At 36.7% G+C, this 25515-nt stretch overlaps 1 protein-coding gene across 2 annotated transcripts; it reads right to left on the bottom strand.

The window, feature by feature from the left end:
- Positions 1–1936: 1936 nt before the first annotated feature.
- On the bottom strand, positions 1937–24494 carry LOC131438205 (uncharacterized). Of its 2 annotated transcripts, none has more exons than XM_058608071.1 (4): positions 24306–24494; positions 3506–3616; positions 2858–2941; positions 1937–2333 (listed from the first exon to the last, which is right to left on the bottom strand). In XM_058608071.1, exons 1-4 carry the CDS (start codon positions 24321–24323, stop codon positions 2184–2186), a joined length of 363 nt encoding a protein of 120 aa, XP_058464054.1. In that variant the 5' UTR covers positions 24324–24494; the 3' UTR covers positions 1937–2183. The 2 variants fall into 2 exon arrangements, with proteins under 2 accessions (XP_058464054.1, XP_058464053.1); XM_058608070.1 differs by having other exon boundaries at positions 1942–2333; positions 2858–2944.
- Between the last annotated feature and the right edge of the window lie 1021 nt (positions 24495–25515).

Genomic DNA, 25515 nt, shown 5'->3' with positions numbered 1-25515 from the left:
AGTAACATCTGAGTTCAAGACAGCCTCTAATCACAAAACAATATCCAAAGAAATCTTTCATAATATGTTATAGCAAGAAAAATTAATATTAATGATTTACAGAACTATAACTTCGAACTTCAAGTGTGCAACCATTCGTAATGCACTCAAATTTTCATAATGAAAAAGTTTTTCTTCATAGAGTTATTTCAATATGAATGAAACAGTGGCCGAATCGTATTTGGTGGACGCATATGGTGAGCATGCTGCAGCTAAATGAACGTGTCGGATGTGGTTTGCACGGCTTAGAAGTGGTAATTTCGATTGTAAACCAAGACTCGTTGCAAATGCAAGAAGAAATTGCCAAATTACTCAAAGTTATACAGCCAGCTATGTGTCAACGCTTGAAAGCAGTGAGAATGATCCGAAAGGTAGACCATTTGGTGCCGTATTAATTGAAGCCAAGGAACGTCTTCAATACTGTTTATTCACATACGTACAACGATACAAAAGAAAATTTTTTTTTCTGTTCGAGTTGTTACTGGCGATGAAAAGTGAGTCCTTCATGATAAACCAAAACATCGGGCAACGTAAGGATACCCCGGCCATGCATCATCACCGACAACCATTCCGAATATTTATGGCCTGAAGGTTCTCTAGCAACCAAAAGTTCCACAACTTACCTCAAACATCCACTTTCATGCTACTTAAAAGTACACGCATTGAGCATTGCAAGAAAAACGGCCACAATACACCAATTGACACGATAAAGTAATTTTGCACATGACAAAGCTCGCCCCCAACCACACGCCGTATAACCCAGACATTACTCTTTCTCCGGTTGATGTCCCTTGGCGGCTGACTAGCACTTCTTCAACTATGATGAAGTCAAAAAATGGATCGATTCGTGGTTTGCGACCAAACTAACCAAATACTTGGTTAGTGATGGACAATATTATGAATATTTAATCCGTAACCAGTTTTTGTCAATAAAGTTTCTAATTTTGAAAAAAAAAAACGGAACGAATTTATTTATACTCCAAGAAATTTTTAACAAAAAATTACCTAAATGTCTCCGGAAGTTTGATCGCGTTTAATAAGTATAACTTTATAAATTTTCATACACTTATTTAAGGTAAAGGTCATACAGAAAAGTATATAAGCAAAATCTTGGTATTACATTCCTTTTATGGAATTTGACTTTTCTGTTTCAACAGACTTCGCAGCCGATTCTTAGCGTTCAGAATCATTGTATGGCTAGTACTACGATCCTACTAACTCTGAAAATCCTTCCAGATCGGGGCTCAAACATATGGCAACTGGCTTGTAAGACCAGCGCCCTATGCACCGCCAACCCCTTCCAGCATATCCTTCCTGATAAATTTTGTGTGGAGTTGATCAGATCAATAGATCAAAACTTTTGCTTGAAGCTTGGGTGAAAAACATGGTTTCGACGAGAATTGCGTTTAAAGTTTTTCGAATGCTCCTCGAGGCGCCCGAGGCGGCAGGTACTTGCGAGGTGCTCTAATTTGAAAAATATGTACCGTAACGAAGACACATATTCAACGCATATGTTATGTAGCTATCACTTGTTTGACAAAACAAAAAAATGTTTTATCGAAAAAAATTGCAAGAACCTTGATCCTACAACACTCTCGGGTCTTTTTAAAAAATAAACACTTTCATGGGTACATTTGTATCCCAGGATTAACAAACAAATGGAACAGTTTTAATCTAAAATATTTTTTAAATAATCTTCTATAATAATATTTAAGTAAGTTTATTTTATTGATTTTTGAGTTCTTGTTGAACCAAACAACTGAGTTACGTCAAAATGCCCTTTTTACCTAAATTTCGCTAAACCTACATCAATTCTCAAGTTTTCCGGATTCCTTACTATTGATGGGTATAAAACACATCAATAAGAAAATACAAAATAACCGGAATTTTAATTATAAATACACGGGATATATGTGTATTGATAGATATGTACGAAAAAAAACAACTCTTCTTACTCTAGTTGTTTCAACAAAAAAAATCGATTCTAAATTTATACCAGTTGATATTGTCATGATTGTCAAAGAAATAATCTGGACTTTATTCATGATCACCTAGAGTACACATCACAGCTAATACTTTAACAAGCTCTAAACATATTAATCACTCGTAAGTGTTCAAAGCATCATCCTTGAAGGGCTCAACATTTAGACATCTGTTTTGGGCTTGTCATCATCAGGGTTGACGTTTGTGTTTCTATTTTTGTTGCTAAAGAAGCTTCCGGCGCCCGCTGCTTGGAGATTACCGGCGATACTCTGCACCAATTCATTCACAGCCTTCAAGGTTTGTATCGGAATCTGTTGGATAGAATGAGAAAATAAGTTGAATTACAACAATAACAAGACAGGTTTATCAAAAATAGTCACAGTTGACCTAGCATCAATCTATTTTGCTCTAGTTGTACAACAATTGGGCGCTCAAATGGACCAAAACCAGCAAAAAAAATCAACTGACTAAGAGATTTACGTGCAATAATTAACCCCATCATTAGACATCATTGTTATCACGTGAATTATTATGCTAATTCTCTTTAACAGGTAATGAAATGCGGGCGGGTATCTAACGGCGAGGACAGTTAAATATACTGTAGAATATTAGTATCGGTTAAACCGATAGAAACTCGACACCTGATTTGGCAGGTTGTCCATCACACATAGCCACAAGAATGCTCATTCGTTGTTCAGTCTTGATTAATAACAAAAGTTTTTGTAAACTCTTTAGTCGATTCCATTGCTTATTGACCCACCCGTACCAACGCAACCTATGACAGACCACGTTATTCCCAAAGCAATCAAAAAGAACACCCCAGGAATACACTTACGTTAAAAATGGTATCTACTATTCCGGAACGTTGTACGTTTGCCGTGTGCGCCGGACCTTGATTGATGATCTTCCCGTCTAGTTGCTGCTGTTGTTGATGGGAAGAGAAGTGTGAATTTTAAACGAGCATGAAAGATAACGAACAACTAAGAATACAGCTATGAGGCACGTAGCAGCAGTTAGACGACACACAACTCATTCCTCATCACTGCTTTGTAAGGGTGAATTTTTGAAAAATGTTTCCAACTTACTGGTATCAAAGCCGTAGTTCATTATTACGAAATATTATCACAACACATCCACTTTTAGCCAGTTCAAATTTCTAATAGTATTATTATATTACTTCTAACTATAATACTTCTGTTATATTCTAACCAAAGAAACAAATATAAATTAAAGTTAAAACACGTGTCAAAAAATGTAGGAGGTTGAAGCGACATTCAATTTACGAACACGTGCTTTCAAGTAGCTTCTCTTCAAACTCTGAATTTTATGCTAAAACATGTATGCGTTGAAATGGTGAATTATTTCAATAAAATGCCATAGGCATTCAAGTTTGATACGAACGATTTTCATTGAGTTCCGTCGACTAATACAGACTAGAAAGCCTAAGAGCTGCACGTTGATTTAATTTAAACAACTATATTACCGATTCATTATTGCTGATTGTGTCCTGGGCTGCATTCGTTCGGACAACCAGTACTGCAACGACGGCTACTATCAAAACCGTTGAACGGATGCTGTTCTTGCCGGTGAATATCTAGATGATTACATAAATGAAATTCATTTACCGAACTGCGGTTAGCTACTAAGAATGCAGATAGAAATAAAATACGTGTTAAGGTTTCAAGATGCTGGTTTTGTGATGTCATGAATAATGTTGCGGTTTTATGTTGCATTGACATTTACTTCAATTCATTAGAGTAACCACACCCTTATTTATCTTTACTCGTTCATTCGTACCAACTGAATGAACCATTCATTGGACAAATCATTGAACACAGATTTACTATCGTTGCTTAATGCATTGCACAGTGAGGAAAAAAGGCGGGTGGAAAATGTCAGAGACATAACTGGATGTCGTGAATACGAAAACGACTCACATGTTCCTCAACACTTCCGAATATCAATTAGTTGATCAATTGTATGAATTATGCAAGCATTCCCCTTTTTCACATTTTTCGCAAAAATAAAGCCTTACTTGATCTCGATTACTGTGAATTTCACACAGCGAAAAGTGCACAAATCTAATCAAACTGTTCTAGATTTGCACTAAACTGAGGATATTTACCTTAGATTTGAGAGCAAGAAATCCTAATAGTTCTTCAGAAAACTTTTGGAGCCATTAGAATGGCTGATTTTGTGTGATCTGGTGTTGACTGGTTTTTCAATAGTGAGACAGGTTTTTCAATACTGTACTATTGAAATTCTTCAATGCTGTTGCTATACACGTTTAAGTTGAAATATTTCGAGATCACTGAGCTATGAGCATTAAAAATTCGAGCAAGGCTCTTTGATGCTAGTTTATACCAGACAATTCAGAAAAGTTTAATTTTGAGTTATTTGAGATTATGTCACACAACTGAAAATTTTATCATAAAATTGTGATCATATTTCCGACGGCATGTAGCAAAAATTATGTTGATTCGTTAGTTACAACAAGAGATATTCACGATCAAAAACTTATCACTCTCTCAGAGGGTAAATTTTGAAAAGGCGCCCCATAGTAAAGTAAGTCGTATTCACGACAAAAAGAATAAAAAACGTTGAAATGGTTTTAAAAAAGACTTTTATTATATTTTCAATGTAGGTATTCATACTCAAAAATACCAGTAGAATCGACTCTTGATCGTTAGAATATCCATAACTATTATGCCCATCTTACCTCAATTCCCCTCTTTTCTGACTTTACCTCGAAGACTAACTGTAAAATTTAAAAAAAATGATTGCGTCTAAATTAAAGGTATTCCTGACATGTGGATAGCTTAATTGCGATTAATCAGAATGATCGCGAATAACTCCATCCTATTTTGTCACATATAATAATAATAATAATAATAATAATAATAATAATAATAATAATAATAATAATAATAATAATAATAATAATAATAATAACAATAATAATAATAATAATAATAATAATAATAATAATAATGATAATAATAATAATAATAACAATAATAATAATAATAATAATAATGATAATAATAATAACAATAATAGAAACGAAAATTCTTACTGATGGGGCCAAATATAGTCAAATGTTATGGTTCTATGATTTGCTCAAAACCTTACAAACTAGATGAGATATAGTCTCAATGATGGCATGAATCGGATACCGTTTTACCCCAATTGTCCTTTAACTTAGTTTTATGTTTAATTCTGATCTACTACAGGTTTATCATCCATATTACAAAGCATTACAGGTTATTTATCCATATTACAAAGCCAACTAAAACAATCCAAAACCACACAGTAAGAGCGACATCACTAGACCATTTAACCAGTCTTATAACAATTCTTTAAACATTAAAATTAGACTTTCTTCCACATTCCGAAAGTAGGCTGATTTCAGTTGACCGGTAGTGAATCACAAAACCTGTTTTAATCCACCTAGATGCCTTTCTCATATTATTCATTTTCCCTGTTCCTAACAGCTATAGTCCTGGGGTGTCCTTTGCTGTATCAAGCATACGTCTCCACGTAACTCAGTCCATGGCTGCTCGTCGCCAGGGCGCGTTGGTCCTCTGCCAACATAGTCCAGGTCTCGTGGCCATAGAGAACAACCGGTCTGATGAGCGTTTTGTATATGGTCAATTTCGTGCGGTGGCGTACTTTTCTCGATCAAAGGGTTTTCGTGGGTCCAAAGTACGTACGATTCCTACCAAAATACGTCTCTGCTGGTGTCATTATCGGCGATCACCAGTGAGCCCAAATACACGAACTCGTCAACCACCTCGATATCGTCAACGTCTATCAATATTCGTGGTGGGAGGCGTAGTGTTTCTTCTCTAGAGCCTCCTACTCTCATGTATTTTGTATTTGACGCATTTATGGCCAGTCCGATACGCCTAGCTCCAGCTTTCAGATCGATGTACATTTCCATCATCTTCTCAAGGTAACGTGTCACAATATCAATATCGTCAGCGAAGCCAAAAAGCTGTACGGACTTTCGGAAGATCGTGCCTTCCGTGTCGATCCTCGCTCTTCGAATCACACCTTCCGAAGCAATATTGAACAAGATACAAGAGAGTGCATCACCTTAACGTAGCCCTCTCTGAGAATCTGAGAGCGTCCCAGATACTCGGACGTAGCACATCACTCTGTCCATCGTTTCTTTGTCCAATCGCGCCAATTTATCCGGAAAACCTCGCTGTTTTCCATACCCCATAGCTGTTCTTAATCATGTCGTATGACGCTTTAAAGTCAATGAATAGGTGATGCGTGGGTACGTTGTATTCACGACACTTCTGGAGTACTTATCTAACCGCGAATATGTGATCCGTAGTGGCGTGGTCTCCAGTAAATCATTCATTTTCTCCTATATATTACAGTAGAAATTCCCCGAAATACTACAATTTAAAAAAGTTCTACATACTACATTTGAATTTATGTTAGTGAAAATCAATTTTATCAATTTTGATTACTATTGTCGGTACTTCCGGAACCGAAAGCTGGATATCGGTATAGTGACATTCAATTCATTCAACCGTACACTAATATGATCTACAATTTTCTTTACGATTCTCTATAACGAATTGAATTTTGGAAAAAATGTACCGATAGTCGGACTTGGATAAAAATCAGAAAAACTTCTATGGGACTATCAATGGTTTATTTGATCTGCAAACTAGAACTTTTTGTGCAACTTTGTATGGGATCATAAGACCTTTCATTTGAAGCTAAGTTTGTGAGAATCGGTTCAGTCATCTCCGAGAAAAGTGAGTGACTATATTTGTTACACCCACACACATTCACACGCAGACATTTGCTCAGTTCGTCGATCTGAGTCGAATGATATATGATATTCGGCCCTCGGTTCAAAAGTCGGTTTTCACAGAGATTGTATAGCATTTCTATATGAGAAAGGCAAAAAATTCATTGACTGAACAAATAATGCTATACCATTTAACCACACTTCAACTGAATATTATTACAAGCGAAAAATTTGGGCAAACTAGCTTCGTGTGGACATTCAATCTATATTCAATCGATTTATTATGTCGTTTTCGCTTGATGCCAAACCTAACCCAGTTTCTAATCTAACTGCTGTCAAACCGTTTGTTTGAAGCCTGTTTCGAACCTAGTTTCAACGTTGTTGAACTGAAAATCGAGTCAGTTTCGAACCTGGTTTTATATCAGGTTTGCTAAAACCCTCGTTGCTAAGTGCGAAATCAAAACAGTTTCGTGAAAAGTGTTTGTTTAATGAAACTACCCTGGGTCAGTTTCAGTTTTCTAAAGCGAAAACGACATTAGTTTTTCCCAACAAAAACACCCTATTTGGTTTTCTGAAGGTACCGCAGTCTTATGTTATATAGTTAAACTTGAATACAAACCACTGGAAACATAATTCACGGGTGAGGTCAAATGAAACAAACATCAGATATAGAAACTATATAAATGCTTTTCGATACGGCTCAAAAACATCAACAATTAAATTAAAGTAAACTATGTGATATAAAGAGTACACCAGATCCGTGAAGTGGGGAAGGGAAAAGGAGGGAATCTCTCCGGACCCGAACTTTTTCAGGGGGCCCGGGAAATCGAATCGAACAAACAGCTAGCGAGCAGACTCAGCTACCTACTGACAAAAAAACAAAGGCAAAGGTACAAATCTCCAAATATCAAGGGGAACGTGCCATTTGAGCCAATTTGTTCCGATACCGATCTATTTTTGGATTTTCAGCCAGAAACTTAAAGAAAAAACCCGACTCTTCAATCAAATCGTCTTCAGGTTCGACTTTCGTCGCACAACGGTCTGACTAACACTTGGTCCATAACCAATAAGCACATATTAATGCCGCACTATGACAACAAAAATTCGCCAATTGGCACTTTAATCGCTCTTGAGACTGAATTAGAACCGATTTTGGCTAAACATACTATTCATGGATCATGCTTATTTATGACAGGTGTGCATTGTGTAAGCTAAATTCTGATTGATTCACAACAGATGAGCTTTCAGATTGCAGATATAAAGCTATAAAATTTTTCGGTGCTATTAAAAGGTTATTTTACGGCCATTATTAGTGCTTACTGGTTACCTGGCACAGTGGTTTGAATCGACAAAAACGTTAACTTAATTCTCTAGCTGCTAAACCGTTGATCCGTTCCTTTGGAGAACTCATTGACAAAAATATTCCTCGTGATTTGATCACAATAAAATATGTGCAAAGCCTACTACGATATAGGTTCATTTCAACAACTTTTTTCCCTTAAGAGATAGAAAAACGATGTCCTCTACAAAGTTTTAGAAGTTCTAACGAGGAAAAACTTTGCCGAAGAAGCTATAGGTCTAACGTAAAAAGTTTCGGATATATGAAGCATTTTCGTTTGAAACCACTTAAAATCAACTTTTTGTACATAACTTTTTTCACAATTATTTTCAGTGTCTACTATGTTCGAGACAATCACTAAAAACGTAAAATTACACATTTTTGTTAAAGACTGTGCACGGTTTGGCCTTTTCCTTAAAAAATTATATAACATTTAAACTTTTATATTAACTAACTTTAACTAACTAGTAAAACTTGTCGAAATTTAATGAGTACGTTAACATGCTTCTTTAGATTGATCAATTGCATACAAGAATGCATCATGAAATTATTTTCAATCATTACACCATTGCACCAAAGCTACACTAACGACCGATTTCAATTTTTGAACATTCCTACAAAGCTCGTTTTAAAAAAAACCAAAAATAGTCGTTTTAGTAATGTTTTTACTAAGAAAATAATCAGAAAAGCACTCTATATTTTTATGTCTCATTCACACAATTTAAAAGGGCCACGCTACACACTTCGTAACTTTATATAACTTGATTTAAGCTTTCCAAAAAGTATATGTATGTGCCTTTTGATCTGCGACCCTGCTTCCTATTAGTAGTTAAAGTTAGTGTATATAAAAGTTTAAATGTTAAATAACTTTTTAAGGAAAAGGCCAAACCGTGCACAGTCTTTAACAAAAATGTGTAATTTTACGTTTTTAGTGATTGTCTCGAACATAGTAGACACTGAAAATAATTGTGAAAAAAGTTATGTACAAAAGTTGATTTTAAGTGGTTTCAAACGAAAATGCTTCATATATCCGAAACTTTTTGCGTTAGACCTATAGCTTCTTCGGCAAAGTTTTTCCTCGTTAGAAGTTCTGAAACTTTGTAGAGGACATCGTTTTTCTATCTCTTAAGGGAAAAAAGTTGTTGAAATGAACTTATATCGTAGTAGGCTTTGCACATTTTTTATTGTGATCAAATCACGAGGAATATTTTTGTAAATGAGTTCTCCAAAGAAACTATGTATAACAGATCAACGGTTTAGCAGCTAGAGAATTAAGTTCACGTTTTTGTCGATTCAAACCACTGTGCCTGGGTGTTATCCCACGAATTCGTTTGCAATCGGTGAAAGTGGACGGCATAAGATTTGGAAGACTACCTTGCAAACATATCGTTTTATAAAAAAATTGTTGGAATGTATAACAAATACAAAAAATTTTGGAATGTAGAAAAAAATATTGTGGAGTCCTTGCATCAATTTCAGAAATGATGAATGTGTTCACATGAAGCTAAATCTTGAAATATGATTTACATAAACGATATCCCTATTCTAACAAGCAAAACGTAGAGTAAGTCAAAACATTATTCCTTGCCCTGTAGATGAGCCAAAAAAGCTGTATTTCTCTAAAGGGTAAATACGTTTTTCTGCAGCAAATGCTACGAGTTGAACGGCTGCTAACAGGCAGGAAATTATACTGAGTTTTTGCACTGTATCTTTGGGACACATTTTGTGTCATGTGGGAGAAAAGTTCATATTTTACCATAACAAAATACGGACAATTCGATGCTTTGAGATAGGTTGAAAAAGGATTCCACTGTGCATCGTTATGTGGCCTAGAAATCTTATAGTACGCGTCGCCAGTATAAATTCCGTTGCTTCTGACTTCTGATGCAAGTTTGCGAGTTATTTTGAAGCAGTAGTTTCCAACGAAGATAGGATCTCTTACAAACTACCAAGCACCGAATCGTACAGCGAACGGAAAATTAATGCCAAAAACGAAAAAAAGTAAAAACTGGTGACCAAAATCCAACAGAATCTCAAGGGAATGGCAAAATTTATGATTGCTGTTTGTCAGATTGTTGACAGTGAAATATCGCATAGATTAAGCCACCGCTGCTGTTGCCGGAAGGGACGGCAGTCGAGAGCAAATAAAAAATAACCTGCATAAGCGTCGTAGATGCAACAAGAAGGAGTATTAGTGTGGCTCGTAGTTATATAGTAAATAATAATCGAAATATCCTCACAACACTTCAAGGGTATTTATTTCTGAATGGAAAGAAATTTTGCAATTGGTTGTACTATTAGGTATTAGGTTTAAGCTTCAAGGTCGTTCGCCGGGAAAAAATATTTAGTAATGAATTAGCCATTTATCAAATTCATTATAACAATTAACCCTTATGCACTCGAATGGGTACCCGGGTACCTTTTCGAATTTCAAAATAAGAAATTTCTGAGTTAGGTTTAAACTAAGATTCTGCAATTCGGTCAATTCCAAGAACTAGTTGGACCATAACTTCTCATGCTTTGACTTTTCATTTTACAGTAAGGGGGGTCGAATGGGGGGGCTCAAATTTTTTTTATTACGTAAACACCCGAATGGGTACCCGGGTACCCACAAATAAAAATGCTTGTAACTAAGGCAAATTCCATCCGATTTGAATTTTTTCAGTACGGGTAAATTCAGAAATTTATCCACTTTTCGATGGCCGTGTATATTGCTGTAGTAGGTTCTTCTGGTTCCCGTTAATCCGGATTTCCGTAGAATGTTCCGACACTTGTGTTTTCCACCATAAATGTCATTTACTAATTTGAAACTTTTCCAAACCAGCTATTTGAGAAAGGCCGTACCAAAATGAACCTTTTGTAGAAAAATGACGTCATCTAAAGGGTAGTTGGCCTATTCTGGACTTACTCTCATAGAACGAAAAAAAGGAAATATAAATGAGAACGAAACTGTTTGGGAAGTAACTTCGTGATGTTTCGAAATGTTTGTTGCCAGAATTAAAAATTGTATTGCGTGCTCCTCGCAATAGGCCTGAAGTACATAATAATTTTCAAACTGAAGATAAGAAAGTGAAGTATATAAGGGAACATACATAAAGTACGTCACGCGTTTAGGGGGGAGAGGTTTCAAAAATACGTGACAATACATGGTGAAAAGATTGAGAAATGCTCGACAAAGGGGGAAAGGAGTGGTAGAAAAATTCAAAATTTTATGTTACGTACATAACGGATGCCCCCTGAAATATATAAACATAACAACTCAGCATAGCACTTGATTTCATATAGCAATTCTTAGATAAGATTACAAAAATACGTGAAATCCGTGTATAAATGCCTCGATGTCGGAACTCATTTAGGATATCCGGGTTCCTGGGAACCAGGAGCACCATGTCCATCTTTATGGGTACCAATCCCAAAGAGCTTAAGTTCCTGAATCCAACAGTGCTAAAATTACTTCAATCGGTTGAAAAATGCTCAACTTACAGCGATTTAAAAAAATGGGTACCCGGGTACCCATTCGGGTGGTTAAAGGTGTTTTTTTTTTCGAGTGCACAACGGTTAATAACTTATAACTTTTTTGTTGAATGATAGCCAAATTGATTGGGATAGTAATATAAAAATATACAAGAAAGGTAAAAAGGTTGAAGCAAATCCATTGAAAGAGTTGAAAACTAGAATTTGAAATAGGTGAAGTTTTAATATAAAATGCGACAGAAAGTTCGATCGAGACTCTCACAGCAAGGAAGACACTCGATCGTTCTCAAAAGTAATCAAAACGAACTGAACTAGGGAAAATAATTTGTCAAAAGTGTAACAGTTCGGCTGAAAAGTTCGTATCGTTTCTATGAGAGGGCGCCACTAGAATTAAATCCATACCATTTTCAGTTAGTACCAACCTTCAAAATAAATTTGACTGCTGTCTGATTATTAGTTTGTGAGATATTGCATTTTGAGTGTAGCTACTTTTGTTATTGTGAAAAAAATAAAATAAAAGGAATTTCGTGTGTGAAGTGGGAATTTCGGAGTGAAGTGATGGAGCCATGTTTCGTCCATTGTTATATATCGACGAAAAAAATTGGTTTTATTTCGATATAACAGCTCCAAACACTGCTCAGAATCATCAATTCGTTGTTGTTTTTGATCGATTGTGAGCTCACGCGGCACCCATTTTGCACAAAGCTTTCTCATATCCAAATATTCGTGAATAATATGTCCAACACGTTCCTTTGATATCTTTAGGGTGTGAGCTATCTCGATAAACTTCACTTTACGGTCATTGAAAATCATTTTGTGGATTTTTTTCACGTTTTCATCGGTAACAGCCTCTTTTGGACGTCCACTGCGTTCATCGTCTTCGGTGCTCATATGACCAGTACGAAATTTTGCAAACCACTTACGAATTGTTGCTACGCCCGGTGCAGAGTCTGGATAACACTCATCAAGCCATTTTTTGGTATCGGCGGCACTTTTTTTCTTCAAAAAGTAGTGTTTCATCAACACACGAAATTCCTTTTTTCCATTTTTTTCACAATAACAAAAGTAGCTTCACTCAAAATGCAATATCTCACAAACTAATAATCAGACAGCTGTCAAATTTATACACGTATCTTTTGAAGGTTGGTACTAACTGAAAATGGTATGGATTTAATTCTAGTGGCGCCCTCTCATAGAAACGATACGAACTTTTCAGCCGACCTGTTACATTTGTGTAAGGTTTTCGAAATGGTAGAAAACCCATCTTGCTCTTCGAATCACCATCTTTAAAAATACGAAGTCACGGAACGACATTAAGTTACAATATTTGACTATTTCAATGCAGCGCCAAGTCGCCTGTTTCTCTCAGTACAAGCGCTGGCTAGCACAGACACATTAAAGTATCAATAAATATTATTGAAAGTGTGCACAGATGCGAAGAATAGACGTACAAGATCCGCTGAATATATTTGAGTTTCGCGAAGGGCTCATGTGAGAATCTTCACTACTGTCACGTTAAGAGGTAATTTACAATTCTAAGAACTCTAAGCCTTTGATGCAAAACGAAAAGCTGTTTTATTTGCTGTCGTTGAGCGGAAATGCAGAAAATGCGGTTCTTGAATTGCATTTCTCTAAATAAAATGATAAATTTTCGCGAAACTTCATCGTGGGGAAAAGAAAAAAACTGCTTTTGCGATTTTCAACACTGGTTGTTTTTCTTAAATTGTAGCTAGAACCTTACGAACTTACACACTTAAACCAAATTCTCGAGCTCGGTAATGTAATCTGCAACTCACAACGTTGCTGATTGTTCAGTAATCAACATTATGGTTTCTGAGATTCGTGTAGTATTTTTCGGCAAAGTACATCTTTTTGTCGAGATGTGGCAAAATCTTGAGCGGTGATTAACAATTATCCCGAGAGCAGCAAATGCGTATGTCGAACCTTCGAAATATGTGTTAGCTTTTGCCGAAATTTGGCTAGACAACTGTCATTAACGTTTGACATTTTCGCTTGACACTACGCAGTTCGTCAGGAAATGAATTGAAAAAATGGAATCATTCCTAAAGGAAGGCGTGAATATCAATGATGTATTCAGTAAGTACTGGGTGTTCCACGAAAAATTTCGGATTTCTAAAGGCAATAATAAAAAATGGTTTGATAGATTTCATTGATTATACATTTATTTGAAAGGTTGATTCATGAAATTTTTCTGAAAAATAATTTCGTTCATTCGACCCCCACGGCTAGCTTGTCAAAAACCAATCCGATCCACCCAATTTTTGAATTTTTGAATATATTGTTTCTGGCCTTATGTCATCAATGGCAACTTTAATTTCGTGTTCGAGGTCTTTAATTGTCAATCCAGCGGCGTCAAATCGCATCTCCTCGGAGACTAATTCACATTACCATTTCTGCTGAGCATAAGATTTTTAAAGATTGTTCGCAGAACAATGATTGTTTCGTTGGATGTGTGGCACATAGCGCCGACCTGTTGAAACCAAACTTTTTTCATAAATAAATTTCTTGAATCAACCTTTCAAATAAATATATAATTAATGAAATCTATCAAACCGTTTTCCCTTTCTCTACAGAAAGGTATTAGAACTACTGGAAAAATCGACTTTCGAACGGAGCCTCGGGAACCCATAGTATTATATACCATTCGACTCAGTTCGACTCAGTTCGACGAGATCGGAAAATGTCTGTGTGTATGTGTGTGCACTTTTCGAAGATATTTGAACGCGCTCAATTTTCTCAGAGATCGGTTCAGCCGATTTTAACAAACTTATGCTCGTTTGAAAGCTACTGTTGGACCATTGATCAAGTTCGAAGATCAAATGGCTGTGACTTTTGGTTCCGGAGATATGATCGTATAAGTGACGTAACCGATAAAAAGCGTTGTATTTGAACGCGCTCAATTTTCTCAGATATGGCTGATCCGATTTTAACAAACTTGGGCTCGTTTGAAAGCTACTGTCGGGCCATTGATCAAGTTCGAAGATCAAATGGTTGTGACTTTTGGGTCCAGATATATGATGGTATAAGTGACGTAACCGACAAAACACGTTGATTTTTACCGCTTTTATATATATGAGGGTGCCAAAATGTTGGGATAATCTCTATTTTCATTAAGTTCTAGTGCTCAAAAGTTTAAGCACCTCGAAAAAAGCCTTCATGCAAAATTTGACCTAAACCGGACATGCTTAAGGGGTGCTGCCCGGTGGTAAAGGTTTGACAATTTTCGATATTGAAAAAGCACCATAGGGGGGAGTACATGGAATTTCCAAAATCGAAAATTTTTGATGCCGAAACTCTTAAAACTGCATGAAACATCGAAATTTAGTGTCATCTCAAAAAAAAAAAGACATTTTCAAAAAAATTTTTTTTCGAGATGACACTAAATCTCGACGTTTCACGCAATTCTATGCCTGTCGACATCAGAATTTTTTTTTCGAAAATTTCATGTACTCCCTCCTATGGTGATTTTTCAAGATATATGAAAATTCCACTAAGTGGACTATGAAGGCTTTTTTTTAGATTAGCATCACTGATTACAAATAGGCAACGCAAATGTCAAGCACTGGTTTGGAAAAATGATGCTGACTGTGTGACATAAACACTGAAGCATACTTTTGTGAACTACGAATCAATCTGAATCAATTGGTGTCAAAATTAGTATCCGAATTTATTTAATAAAAGTATGAAGCATATTTTCATGAGACTGTTGTGAAAGAAGAGAAAGGCATTATCACATCACTAGGTGGATTAAGAAGGGTTTTTAGATTAGCATCACTCTTCTCATATAAATAGGCAACGCAAATGTCAAGCGCTTGGTTGGAAAAATGATGCCGACTATGTGACATAAACACTTAAGCATGCATTTGTGAATTACTCGAATCAATCTAAAATAATTGGTGTCAAAAATGAGCCCAAATTAGTGTCAGAAATTATTTTGAAAAAAGTTAAAAAAATCTATGAGACTGTTTTGAAGAAAGAAAAAGACATTATCACACAACTAGGTGGATTAAAAAGGGTTTTTATTATTGCATTTTGAAATTCTAAATTTTTCATAGAACACCCTATACAAACAACTTCAACGGCGTAGCAAACAGCACATACAACAATCATCGTTTATTCCGAATTGTGTATTTTGAAATTGTACGTCCTCTAAACATAAGTAATGTAATGTACTTTGACGAAATTCAGTATAAAAAAATAAATGTGTAGGCTGCGCTTCACTCAAAGAATGAACTTTGGTCACTTTAGAGACATTGTATGAAGGTAAATATTAAAACCAGTAACTTAAATAACTAAAAAACAGTCAAACCTGAATACTCGAATTTTTCCGTGTTCGGTTCGGATATGGGTAAAGAGTTTTATTTTTTATCGTATATGGGTCGGGTTCGGGTTTGAAAGAAAAATTATTTTCGGGTTTTTTTTTTTTTTCATAAATACGTTTATTTCTTAAGGCAGTTTACATAAGTTTTTCTTCGCCGTAGCATCACTTTTACATAATATTCTTATCCTAATTTAATTCTAACATAGTCACAACGTTTTGCATTTATTAAAACATATTCTCTTATTACTTAAATATCATCTTAGGTAACTCGTCATTAATTATGAAATCTACTCGGAAATATTATTTGAACCAAACGATTAACTTCTATAAATTATAAAATAAGCTGTTATTTTCAGACATTTTGTTAATAATTTCATAAACTGTTTCGAGTTTGTTTGTATCATTACATTATTTTTATTCTAATTTAGCTATTGGTTGAACTCATGGACGCAGCTGGGATCAGAACTAAGTCTTGAAAGGGGCCTTTATTAAATTGAAACTCCAGTTTTCTTTATGAAATGATAAATAAGTTTCATGTATGAAAGGTCACGACAAGCAAGAATGTCTCGAACTGGGATATTGGATAGTCTACCTTGGGTACGCAAAGAATTTATTAGTTGGGATCTGACATCACGATACTCCACGCATGTCCAAACGACATGATCAATATCTCGATAACCTTCGCCACAAGCACAATGATTAGTCTCGGAGAGCCCAATTCGAAGGAGATGTGCATCTAACGTGTAGTGATTGGACATGAGTCTGGACATCACACGAATGAAATCTCTACTCACATCCAGTCCCCTGAACCATGCCTTTGTCGATATTTTCGGAATAATTGAGTGCATCCACCGACCCAGATCATCTTTATCCCAAGAAGCTTGCCAGCTGGCAAGTGTTCTTTGGCGAGACGAGCTATAGAATTCGTTGAAAGCAATTGGTCTCTCATAAATTTCACCCTCAATAGCACCACGTTTGGCTAAAATATCGGCTCTTTCATTGCCAGGAATGGAGCAATGAGCCGGGACCCAGACTATAGTGATTAGATAATTATTGTTCAATATGTCGTTCAGGCACTGTTTTATTTTGCCCAGGAAAAACGGTTCAGTCTTGCCAGTCATGTTTGAGCGAATGGCTTCAATTGCACTCAGACTATCTGTGAAGAGGAAATAATGGTTTGGAGATAATGTGGCGATTACACTCAAACTATAATGAACTGCTGCTAACTCTGCTATATAAACAGATGCAGGTTCTTGAAGCCTAAATGAGGCCGAAACATTATTGTTGAACATACCAAACCCTGTCGCTTCTTCAATTCGCGATCCGTCCGTGTAAAACATTTTCTCAGAGTCAATATGCCTGAACTTACTTGAAAATATTTTTGGGATTTCCGTCGAACGTAGATGATCCGGGATTCCACGCACTTCGCGCTGCATGGATGTATCGAAAAATAAAGTTGAGTCAGGGACATTTAGGAGGCTGACACGGATAGGAATATATCTTGAAGGGTTGATTTCCTGTGACATATGGTTAAAATATACTGTCATGAATTTTGTTTGAGATCGAAGCTCGACTAGTCGTTCGAAATTATTAATTACCATGGGATTCAGCACCTCACATCTTATTAGCAGGCGTGATGAAAGCTCCCAAAATCGATCTTTTAATGGAAGAACTCCCGCCAGAACTTCAAGACTCATTGTATGTGTCGAATGCATGCACCCTAAAGCAATTCGCAAACAACGATACTGAATTCGCTCCAGTTTGATAATATGAGAGTTTGCAGCGGAACGAAAGCAAACGCATCCATATTCCATCACTGAAAGTATCGTTGTCTGATACAATTTTATTAGATCTTCCGGATGAGCACCCCACCAAGATCCTGTTATTGTTCGAAGAAAATTTACTCTTTGTTGGCATTTTGTTATCAGAAACCTAATGTGTCCTCCCCACGTGCATTTGGAATCGAACCACACCCCGAGGTATTTAAAAGTTAAAACCTGTTGGATCATTCTTCCCATCATATGGAGCTGAAGCTGCGCGGGATCATGCTTTCTTGAAAAGACGACTAACTCTGTTTTCTCCGCAGAGAATTCGATACCAAGATGAACAGCCCAATCGGACAAGTTATCTAAGGTATCTTGCAATGGTTTATGCAGATCAATAGCTTTGGGTCCAGTAACTGAAACCACGCCATCATCTGCCAATTGTCTTAGTGTACATGGGGTTACTAGACAGCTGTCAATGTCATGTACGTAAAAATTATAGAGGAGCGGACTGAAGCATGAGCCTTGCGGGAGACCCATGTAACTATTTCTGAGTGTTGCCAAATCGCCATGTGAAAAATGCATGTGTTTCTCTGACAAAAGGTTGTGCAAATAATTATTTATAACCGCTGGAAGTCCATGTTGGTGAAGCTTGTCTGAAAGAACATCAATGGAAACTGAATCAAATGCTCCTTTAATGTCTAAAAATACAGATGCCATTTGTTGCATTCGTCCCTTTATTTCTACGGAAGCCAAACTGAGTATCTGACAACAAACCGTTCGTCTCGACCCAAGTGTCGAGACGTCGTAGAATAATTTTTTCGAACAATTTTCTGATGCAGGACAACATCGCAATGGGTCTATATGAGTTGTGATTGGAAGCTGGTTTCCCCGGTTTTTGAATGGCGATAACTTTCACTTGTCTCCAGTCAGGTGGAACAATATTTTGCTCAAGAAACTTGTTGAACAATTCCAACAAACGTCTTTTTGCGAGGTTGGGCAGATTCTTCACCAAGTTGAATTTAATTCTGTCCAACCCTGGAGCGTTATTGTTACAAGACAAGAGTGCTATAGAAAATTCCATCATTGAAAATGGGTTATTATTAAAACCATTATTTGGAGGAGATTCCCGTATAATGCTCTGCGTAGGAACAGAATCTGGGCAAACTTTCCTAGCAAAGTCAAATATCCATCGGTTCGAGTATTCATCACTCTCATTGCCCACGTTACGATTCCTCATTCGTCTGGCCGTGTTCCAAAGAGTGCTCATTGAGGTATCTCTTGACAAACCTTCGACAAAATGTCTCCAATAGCTACATTTTTTGGCTCGAAGTATGCTCTTGTACTTGGTTTCTAAAACCATAAGTTTTTCAAAATTCTGAGGAGTTCCTCCTCCCCGTTTTAGAAACGTCTTGCAAGCATTTTGTTTTGCGAGTTTAGCCTCTGAGCACTCTTTGTCCCACCAGGGGTTGGGAGGCCTTCTGTTAGTCGTTGGCCCAGGAAAGCGTTTAGTTTGGGATTGTTCTGCTGCCTCCAGAATCGAACAAATGAGGAAGTCATATTCTTCAAGTGGAGGGAGCTCTTCCATTGAATTCAAAATACTAGAGATACTACTTTGGTATTTAATCCAGTCGATATTTTTTGTCAAATCATATGGAATACTAGCGGAAGTAGCAATGCAATTGCTACTGCTAATTGAGATGATGATTGGTAAATGATCGCTACCGTGTAAATCAGGCAGTATTTTCCAGGTGCAATCTAGTCGAATTGATGTTGAGCAAAGAGATAGATCTAATGCACTTGGGCGTGCCGGAGGTCTTGGGATCCGTGTCATGCTACCCATATTTAATACCGTCATGCTAAAATTGTCACAAATGTTTTGTATTAAAGATGATCTGCTATCATTGTAAACGGAACCCCACATAATACCGTGCGAATTTAAATCCCCCAGAATCAATCGTGGTGCAGGAAGGGCTTCAACCATTTCATTAAGCTGTTGCTGTCCAACTTGTGCTTTTGGAGGAATATAAACCGAAGCTATGCAAATATCTTTGCCTTTAATGTTTATTTGGCAAGCAACAACTTCTATACTAGAAGTTGAAGGGATGTTTAATCTATAAAAGGAATAGCATTTCTTAATTCCCAAAAGCACTCCACCATACGGAGAGTCTCTATCGAGACGTATAATGTTAAAATCATTAAAATTTAAAGCTATGTTTGAAGTAAGCCATGTTTCGCATAAAGCAAATACATCACATTTTTGACTATGCAATAATATTTTAAATGAATCAAGTTTTGGCATGATGCTTCGACAATTCCACTGCAGGACAGTGATTGTATCATTTGCGACGGGTGATAAATTATCCATCAAAAGATACAAAACCTGAGACAATTGGCCATTGAGCTGATAACTGCTTCAAAAAGGTTCTAGCTATTGGAAGGAATGCCATTATGAGGGTCTTTAAGGGTTCAGATATATTGAATGCTGAGAAAATCCATTCAACAATTTCCGAAAACTTCAGTAATCCTGTTGGTGGCTGTGAAATGGAGCCCACTGGATTATTATCTTTTTCTGTACTAGATCCTGGATTGGTTTGTGAATTTGACAAACCAGGAGGCACAGTCTTTGGTTTTGACTTTTTTTGTTTAACACGGGGATCTTTTTTTGAAGATGAAATTTTAGGTGTCTTTTTTGGTAATTTGGAGGAAGACTTCTTTCTCTTAACTGACCCTTGGGTAGTGATAAACGAATTACCTTCACTATTTTCGTCAGAGTCAGAGTCCTCTGGTTCCTCTAGATTTGAAAACCCGTTTTCGGTTTCCAAAGGAGGGACATCAATGACCGTTTTAAGCATTTCTGCATATGTGCGCTTAGACCGTGCTTTTAAAGAAAGCTTAATTTTGTCTTTGTGCACTTTAAATGCAGTGCATACTGAAATATCATCATGAGGACTATTCCCACAATAAATACATTTTTCAATTTCCTTGTTGCAATCATTATCTTTATGAGGCCCTTCACACTTAATACATTTTGGTTTATTACTACAGTAAGTAGCTGTGTGGCCGAATTTTTTGCAGATCGTACAATTCATTACATTTGGAACAAAAAGCCGAACAGGGAGGCGAATTTTATCGACATAGACATGGGACGGCAACGCAGACCCGGCAAATGTCACTCGAAACGAGTCTGATGGGCGATAAACTTTTTTTTCCTCTTCATGAACTACTGAGTACAGTTGTTTGCACTCCAGTATTTTCACACCCTCAAGCATAGAGTTCTTGAAACGACCAACACCATGCTTGAGTAAATCATCTACCGAAAGACTCGCTTCGGTAACAACACCGTCAATTTCGACATCTTTGGAGGGTATGTAAACTTTATACTCTTTATTGAAATGTTCCGAAGAGACAATATCATTCGCGTGTTTCAAATTATTTACCACAACACGAATTTTATCGTTATTTACTTTTATGATCTCTTTGATTGAAGAGTATCGTGATGTCAAACCTTTATTAATTTGAAAAATGTTTAATGGCTTTGATATACGTCTAAAAAAGACTATCCAAGGCCCAGAAGAGCTCTCCTGATATTTTTTCGTTCGTGGGGGTATCGGATTCATGCTAGGATTTACGTCCATGGATTCATCCATTACATTAAAATTTTTAACTAAACTTTAAAATAAAATTTGAAACCAACACTACACAGTACTCAATCAAAAGGAAAAGAAAAAACTTCTACCTTGAAATTGTTGTCTATCTCCGTTGCACTGCCGTGTAGATCCTCGTTGCTCTAGATGTTCTTGTTGGATGTATCTGGACGTTGATACAATGCTGAAGCTCACTGTAGCGATAGAATATGATGTGATGCTACTGCTACCTGACATCCAGCACCACTCGAATTCCGATTTGCTTTCGTCTTCGCCAGCTGTAACCAGCGCAGGTCACCGGTGTATACCTGCGTGTTGTATGGCAGTGGAAAGACCGAGTTGATTTGTCTCCTTCTTCCTAGTGCTCCGCACCGATATGCTTCTGCACCGAAGTGCCTTCGCACCGGTGTGCCTTTGCACTCTCCTGCTTCTATGTGCCTTTGCACTCTTCCTCTTCGATGTGCCTTTGCACTCTCCTGCTCAGCACTTGTGGCTGTATATTGCGGCCTGGGTAGAGTTTGGGAAACGCCCTTTGTTGTTTCCTTCACCAGCTTGGCCCAGCACTAGGGCTCTCTTATGCAGCACGACTATACGTTTTAACGGCTGCTGCCAACAGGTCTCTACCTGTAGTTCAACCGTTGTCGTATTTAACGCGTGTAAACCAACCAGCGTTATTAAACTGTACGCTTCTATACACAACCTTCTCGGTTGAACGGCTATTACTGAATGTGATTATTTTCGGGTTCGTGTATTGTACTTTCGATCGGATACTGATCGGGTTCGGGTTTAAGAAATTGCTTATCCGAACATCTCTAACGTGCAGACATATGAAGCGTGCTTGACGTGATCTTTAAAAACTGCTGCCATGATTTTCGAAACCTATTTGATTATTTCGGTTCAAATTTATAAAGCATCTTCAGCACATTTGCAACTTCAAATTGAATTGAAAAAAAATAAGAATGCCTCATTTGATCTTTTTTTGTTTTAGATTATAAATAGACACCAAAAAAGAGAAAACGGTTTTTTCAAAGAAAAAAGTACCCGAAATAGGCTTTAAAACCTGTTTCAATCCATCCATTGGTGTAATGATCAATCACATTCTCAAAATTTTTGGTATTACTCAAAATAAGTTACTTTGAATTGATGAAAGGAAACAGTTTTCAGATCTGTCTGACAAAAACGGAACCCGAATCCGGAAGTCGATTCATAAGGCCATCTGTTGTTGAAAGTTAAAAAAGCATACCGAAATACTAGAATCTGTGTCAGTTACCATTTCGTGACATTAGTGACGAAATAGTAAAGCATATTTTTAGTGTTGTGGAATTAAATATAATTTATTTTCTTTCAAAGTTGTTTAGTTCATTCCACTAATCGCTAAAAAAAATTTATTTACGATTGTTGCTTTGCGATTTAAGTGACGGTGTATAATGTAATTTATAACACTCTTCACCCTGTAATTTCGGATCGAGAGTTCGGATCCGGATAAAATGCAGGAATTCCATATATGATCACAAGACCTAAGCTTGTGAAAATAGATTTAGCCATCTCGGAGCAAACCATAATGAGGTTATTTGACAGACACACACACTAATACATACTAAATGGTTGAAGTTTGGATTTGTATGAATTTGATATGCCATTCGGGTTAACAATCAACTAATATAATTTATAAATTGAAATAGTTTTGAGCCCAATTTAGAAGAATTTAAGTCGAATCAGAAAGCGATATTGAGGAATTTTGTACGGGGCCAAAAGATCAACCTGTGAGTGAGTGTTAATTGATTAAACATTCTATAACATGTCGAAATGAGTTTTTGAAATTTATTTCCAATACTTCCAGAATCGGAATCCAGGGACCAGCCAAAAACGTCTTGCATGGCTATCGACTAACCTGACCTTCAAATTGGAATATTCTTGAGCCCAACTCAGAAGATAGCAGCTTGGGATGATTGAGGTTTGGTTTCTACGTCATAACCAAAAACCCATGAATCGCCACCAGTTATGACTTGTTGTGATAAATTTTGGGTCGTCACGGACAGAATCCAATAGCTTGTGAACAATGTTTATAACATGCAGTTCTTAGTCGAAGTTGAGTATTTGTTGTACGAATCTCGCGGCGACTCGTCTCATGCACAAACTATTGGTATTAATTGAATGGCGCGAGCCAATCGATATATTTAGGTCCTCAACAACTTCTCTGACGGTGATTCGTCGATTGGTCAATACTAATTTCTTTACTTCATCCCACCGCTTTCTCCCCATACCCTTACCAATACAAAATATAATTGAATTTTCTACGAATGTGATCGAAAATGCGTAATTTGAATTGACAGAAGGAATCAATCTGTAGTATTTAGTAAGAGGTTGTCATCAAGAATCAACAGGATTGAGATCGATTCTGGTTATTTACAAAGATCTTCTATCAATTTACAGTATTTTACAAGCAGAAAAATTTCAAGCTATCAATGCTATCTTTAGTTACAACGAATTACTGAGCTCCTGTTCCTCATCAACCAAGTAAAACCTTTGAATCCAAGTTATTGAGAATTAAACACTGTAATTGTACCAAACCACATACACGTAGCTAAGCAATGTTGTATAACATGATTGAGTAAATATTTCGTAAATAAAGTTGAACACGTTCTTTTCAATGCCACGTAAAACATGAACTAAACGCTTAACCTCTTTTCCGTCTAATGCTATAAAAATCATAAAACTTCACAACGTTCATACCAACATTATTTCTCCTTGATTATATTATGTAACGTAATGACGCGTGAGAAACCCGCTCGATCATGCCCTTCAACAATATTTCACCATCATAGTGTAAAGTTTCTTTTTAATAGCAACTAAACAAATTTTCCAGCAAATAATACCCCTCAACACGTTTAACCATTGCATTCTGAAACTATTATCACACTAAATAAGTTGTAGTAGTACTCACAGCAACTTTGGGAATCATATCAATTCAGTAACCACGTTTCGGTTGGCAAACCTACGTCGACAATGTAACCAACAACTTTCACTTGATTCGCAAACCCAGCAAAAATCTTGCAGCTGAATTTTTCAAATTGGTCCAGTTAACTCTTAAGTGCCAAACGAGGGATGAAATAGAACGTGTAAATGAGTTGACTTCCTACCGTATACTGAGTTCAGCTTCACTGATTGAAATGTTAAATTTAGGGCTCTTTACCACCATGGCCGTTTCTGTGAGAAGCTTTCGCATCGAACCGGCTAGTAGTGCCCTCCCACCCTAACTACATCTTTGATTTAAGCCAACAGCTCGGCAACGATGCTGCTGTACATATACATAACTGTGTTGTTTTGTATACAAACCGCTGAAAGCACCCCTGCCAGAGTCACTCTACTGGACAGGCTGGTCAACAAACTTGAACCATGAATCAGTCGGAATGCTACCATCTGCTACTCCATCTGGCTCTACCTGATGATTCGTTCTCTACAATTTGTAGGAGGAAATATAAAGCTACACTTGAAATTGCTAAACTTATGGAGCTGTTGTAAAATTGAAAATGCGATTGGAAAATAAAACACCTATTCTTAATCCACCTAGCGGTGAGATAATTCCTTTCTCTTTCATCTAAACAATCTCATTAAAATATTAAAACATTTCCGTTCTATTATGATAATTTCTGACACTTATTTGGGCTCATTTTTGAAACCAATTTATTCCAATTTAGGTCTCGAACCAGCCATTACCGAGAAAAGCGAGCGATTATGAGTTCCCACGTAGCAATCCGCAACTAGTTCTGATACCACTTAGACTAACTATGTTGCAACAAGAGCACGAATATGTTTTCTATGTTACACTGGTTGAAACAAGGTGACAGCAGTGGTTCTTTATAACTAGTTTAAAAACCTATTTTAATCCACCTAGTGGTGTAATGATGCCTTTCTCATATTACTCATTACATCATAAATATAACCGTGAAATTCGCAAAAACAACTGTTTATTAAATAGAAATAGGAAAATATGCTTGGACCTAATCTCACAAACTCTATAAATCCTATTTACCCTGTAGCTCCGGAACCGAAAGTAGTAGCCACAACAAATTAAGGAATTCCGTATGAAACTGTAAGACTTTTCATTTGAACCTATAAGTTTGTGAAAATCGATTTGGCCATCTCCAAGAAAA

Source organism: Malaya genurostris, chromosome 3 (genome assembly GCF_030247185.1).
Source record: "Malaya genurostris strain Urasoe2022 chromosome 3, Malgen_1.1, whole genome shotgun sequence".
In the NCBI taxonomy this organism is placed as follows: Eukaryota; Metazoa; Arthropoda; class Insecta; order Diptera; family Culicidae; genus Malaya; species Malaya genurostris.
Note: the sequence above shows the minus strand (reverse complement) of the source record. Positions and strands in the feature narration are given on the sequence as shown.

What these genes read in the sequence shown, in the direction of transcription:
- LOC131438205 (XM_058608070.1), bottom strand. An exon ending in CAATCAGCAATAATGAATCG is followed by an intron (nt 2,945 to 3,505) that starts GTAATATAGTTG and finishes CATCAACAACAG; the next exon opens with CAGCAACTAGACGGGAAGAT. An exon ending in TAGTAGATACCATTTTTAAC is followed by an intron (nt 2,334 to 2,857) that starts GTAAGTGTATTC and finishes TCTATCCAACAG; the next exon opens with ATTCCGATACAAACCTTGAA.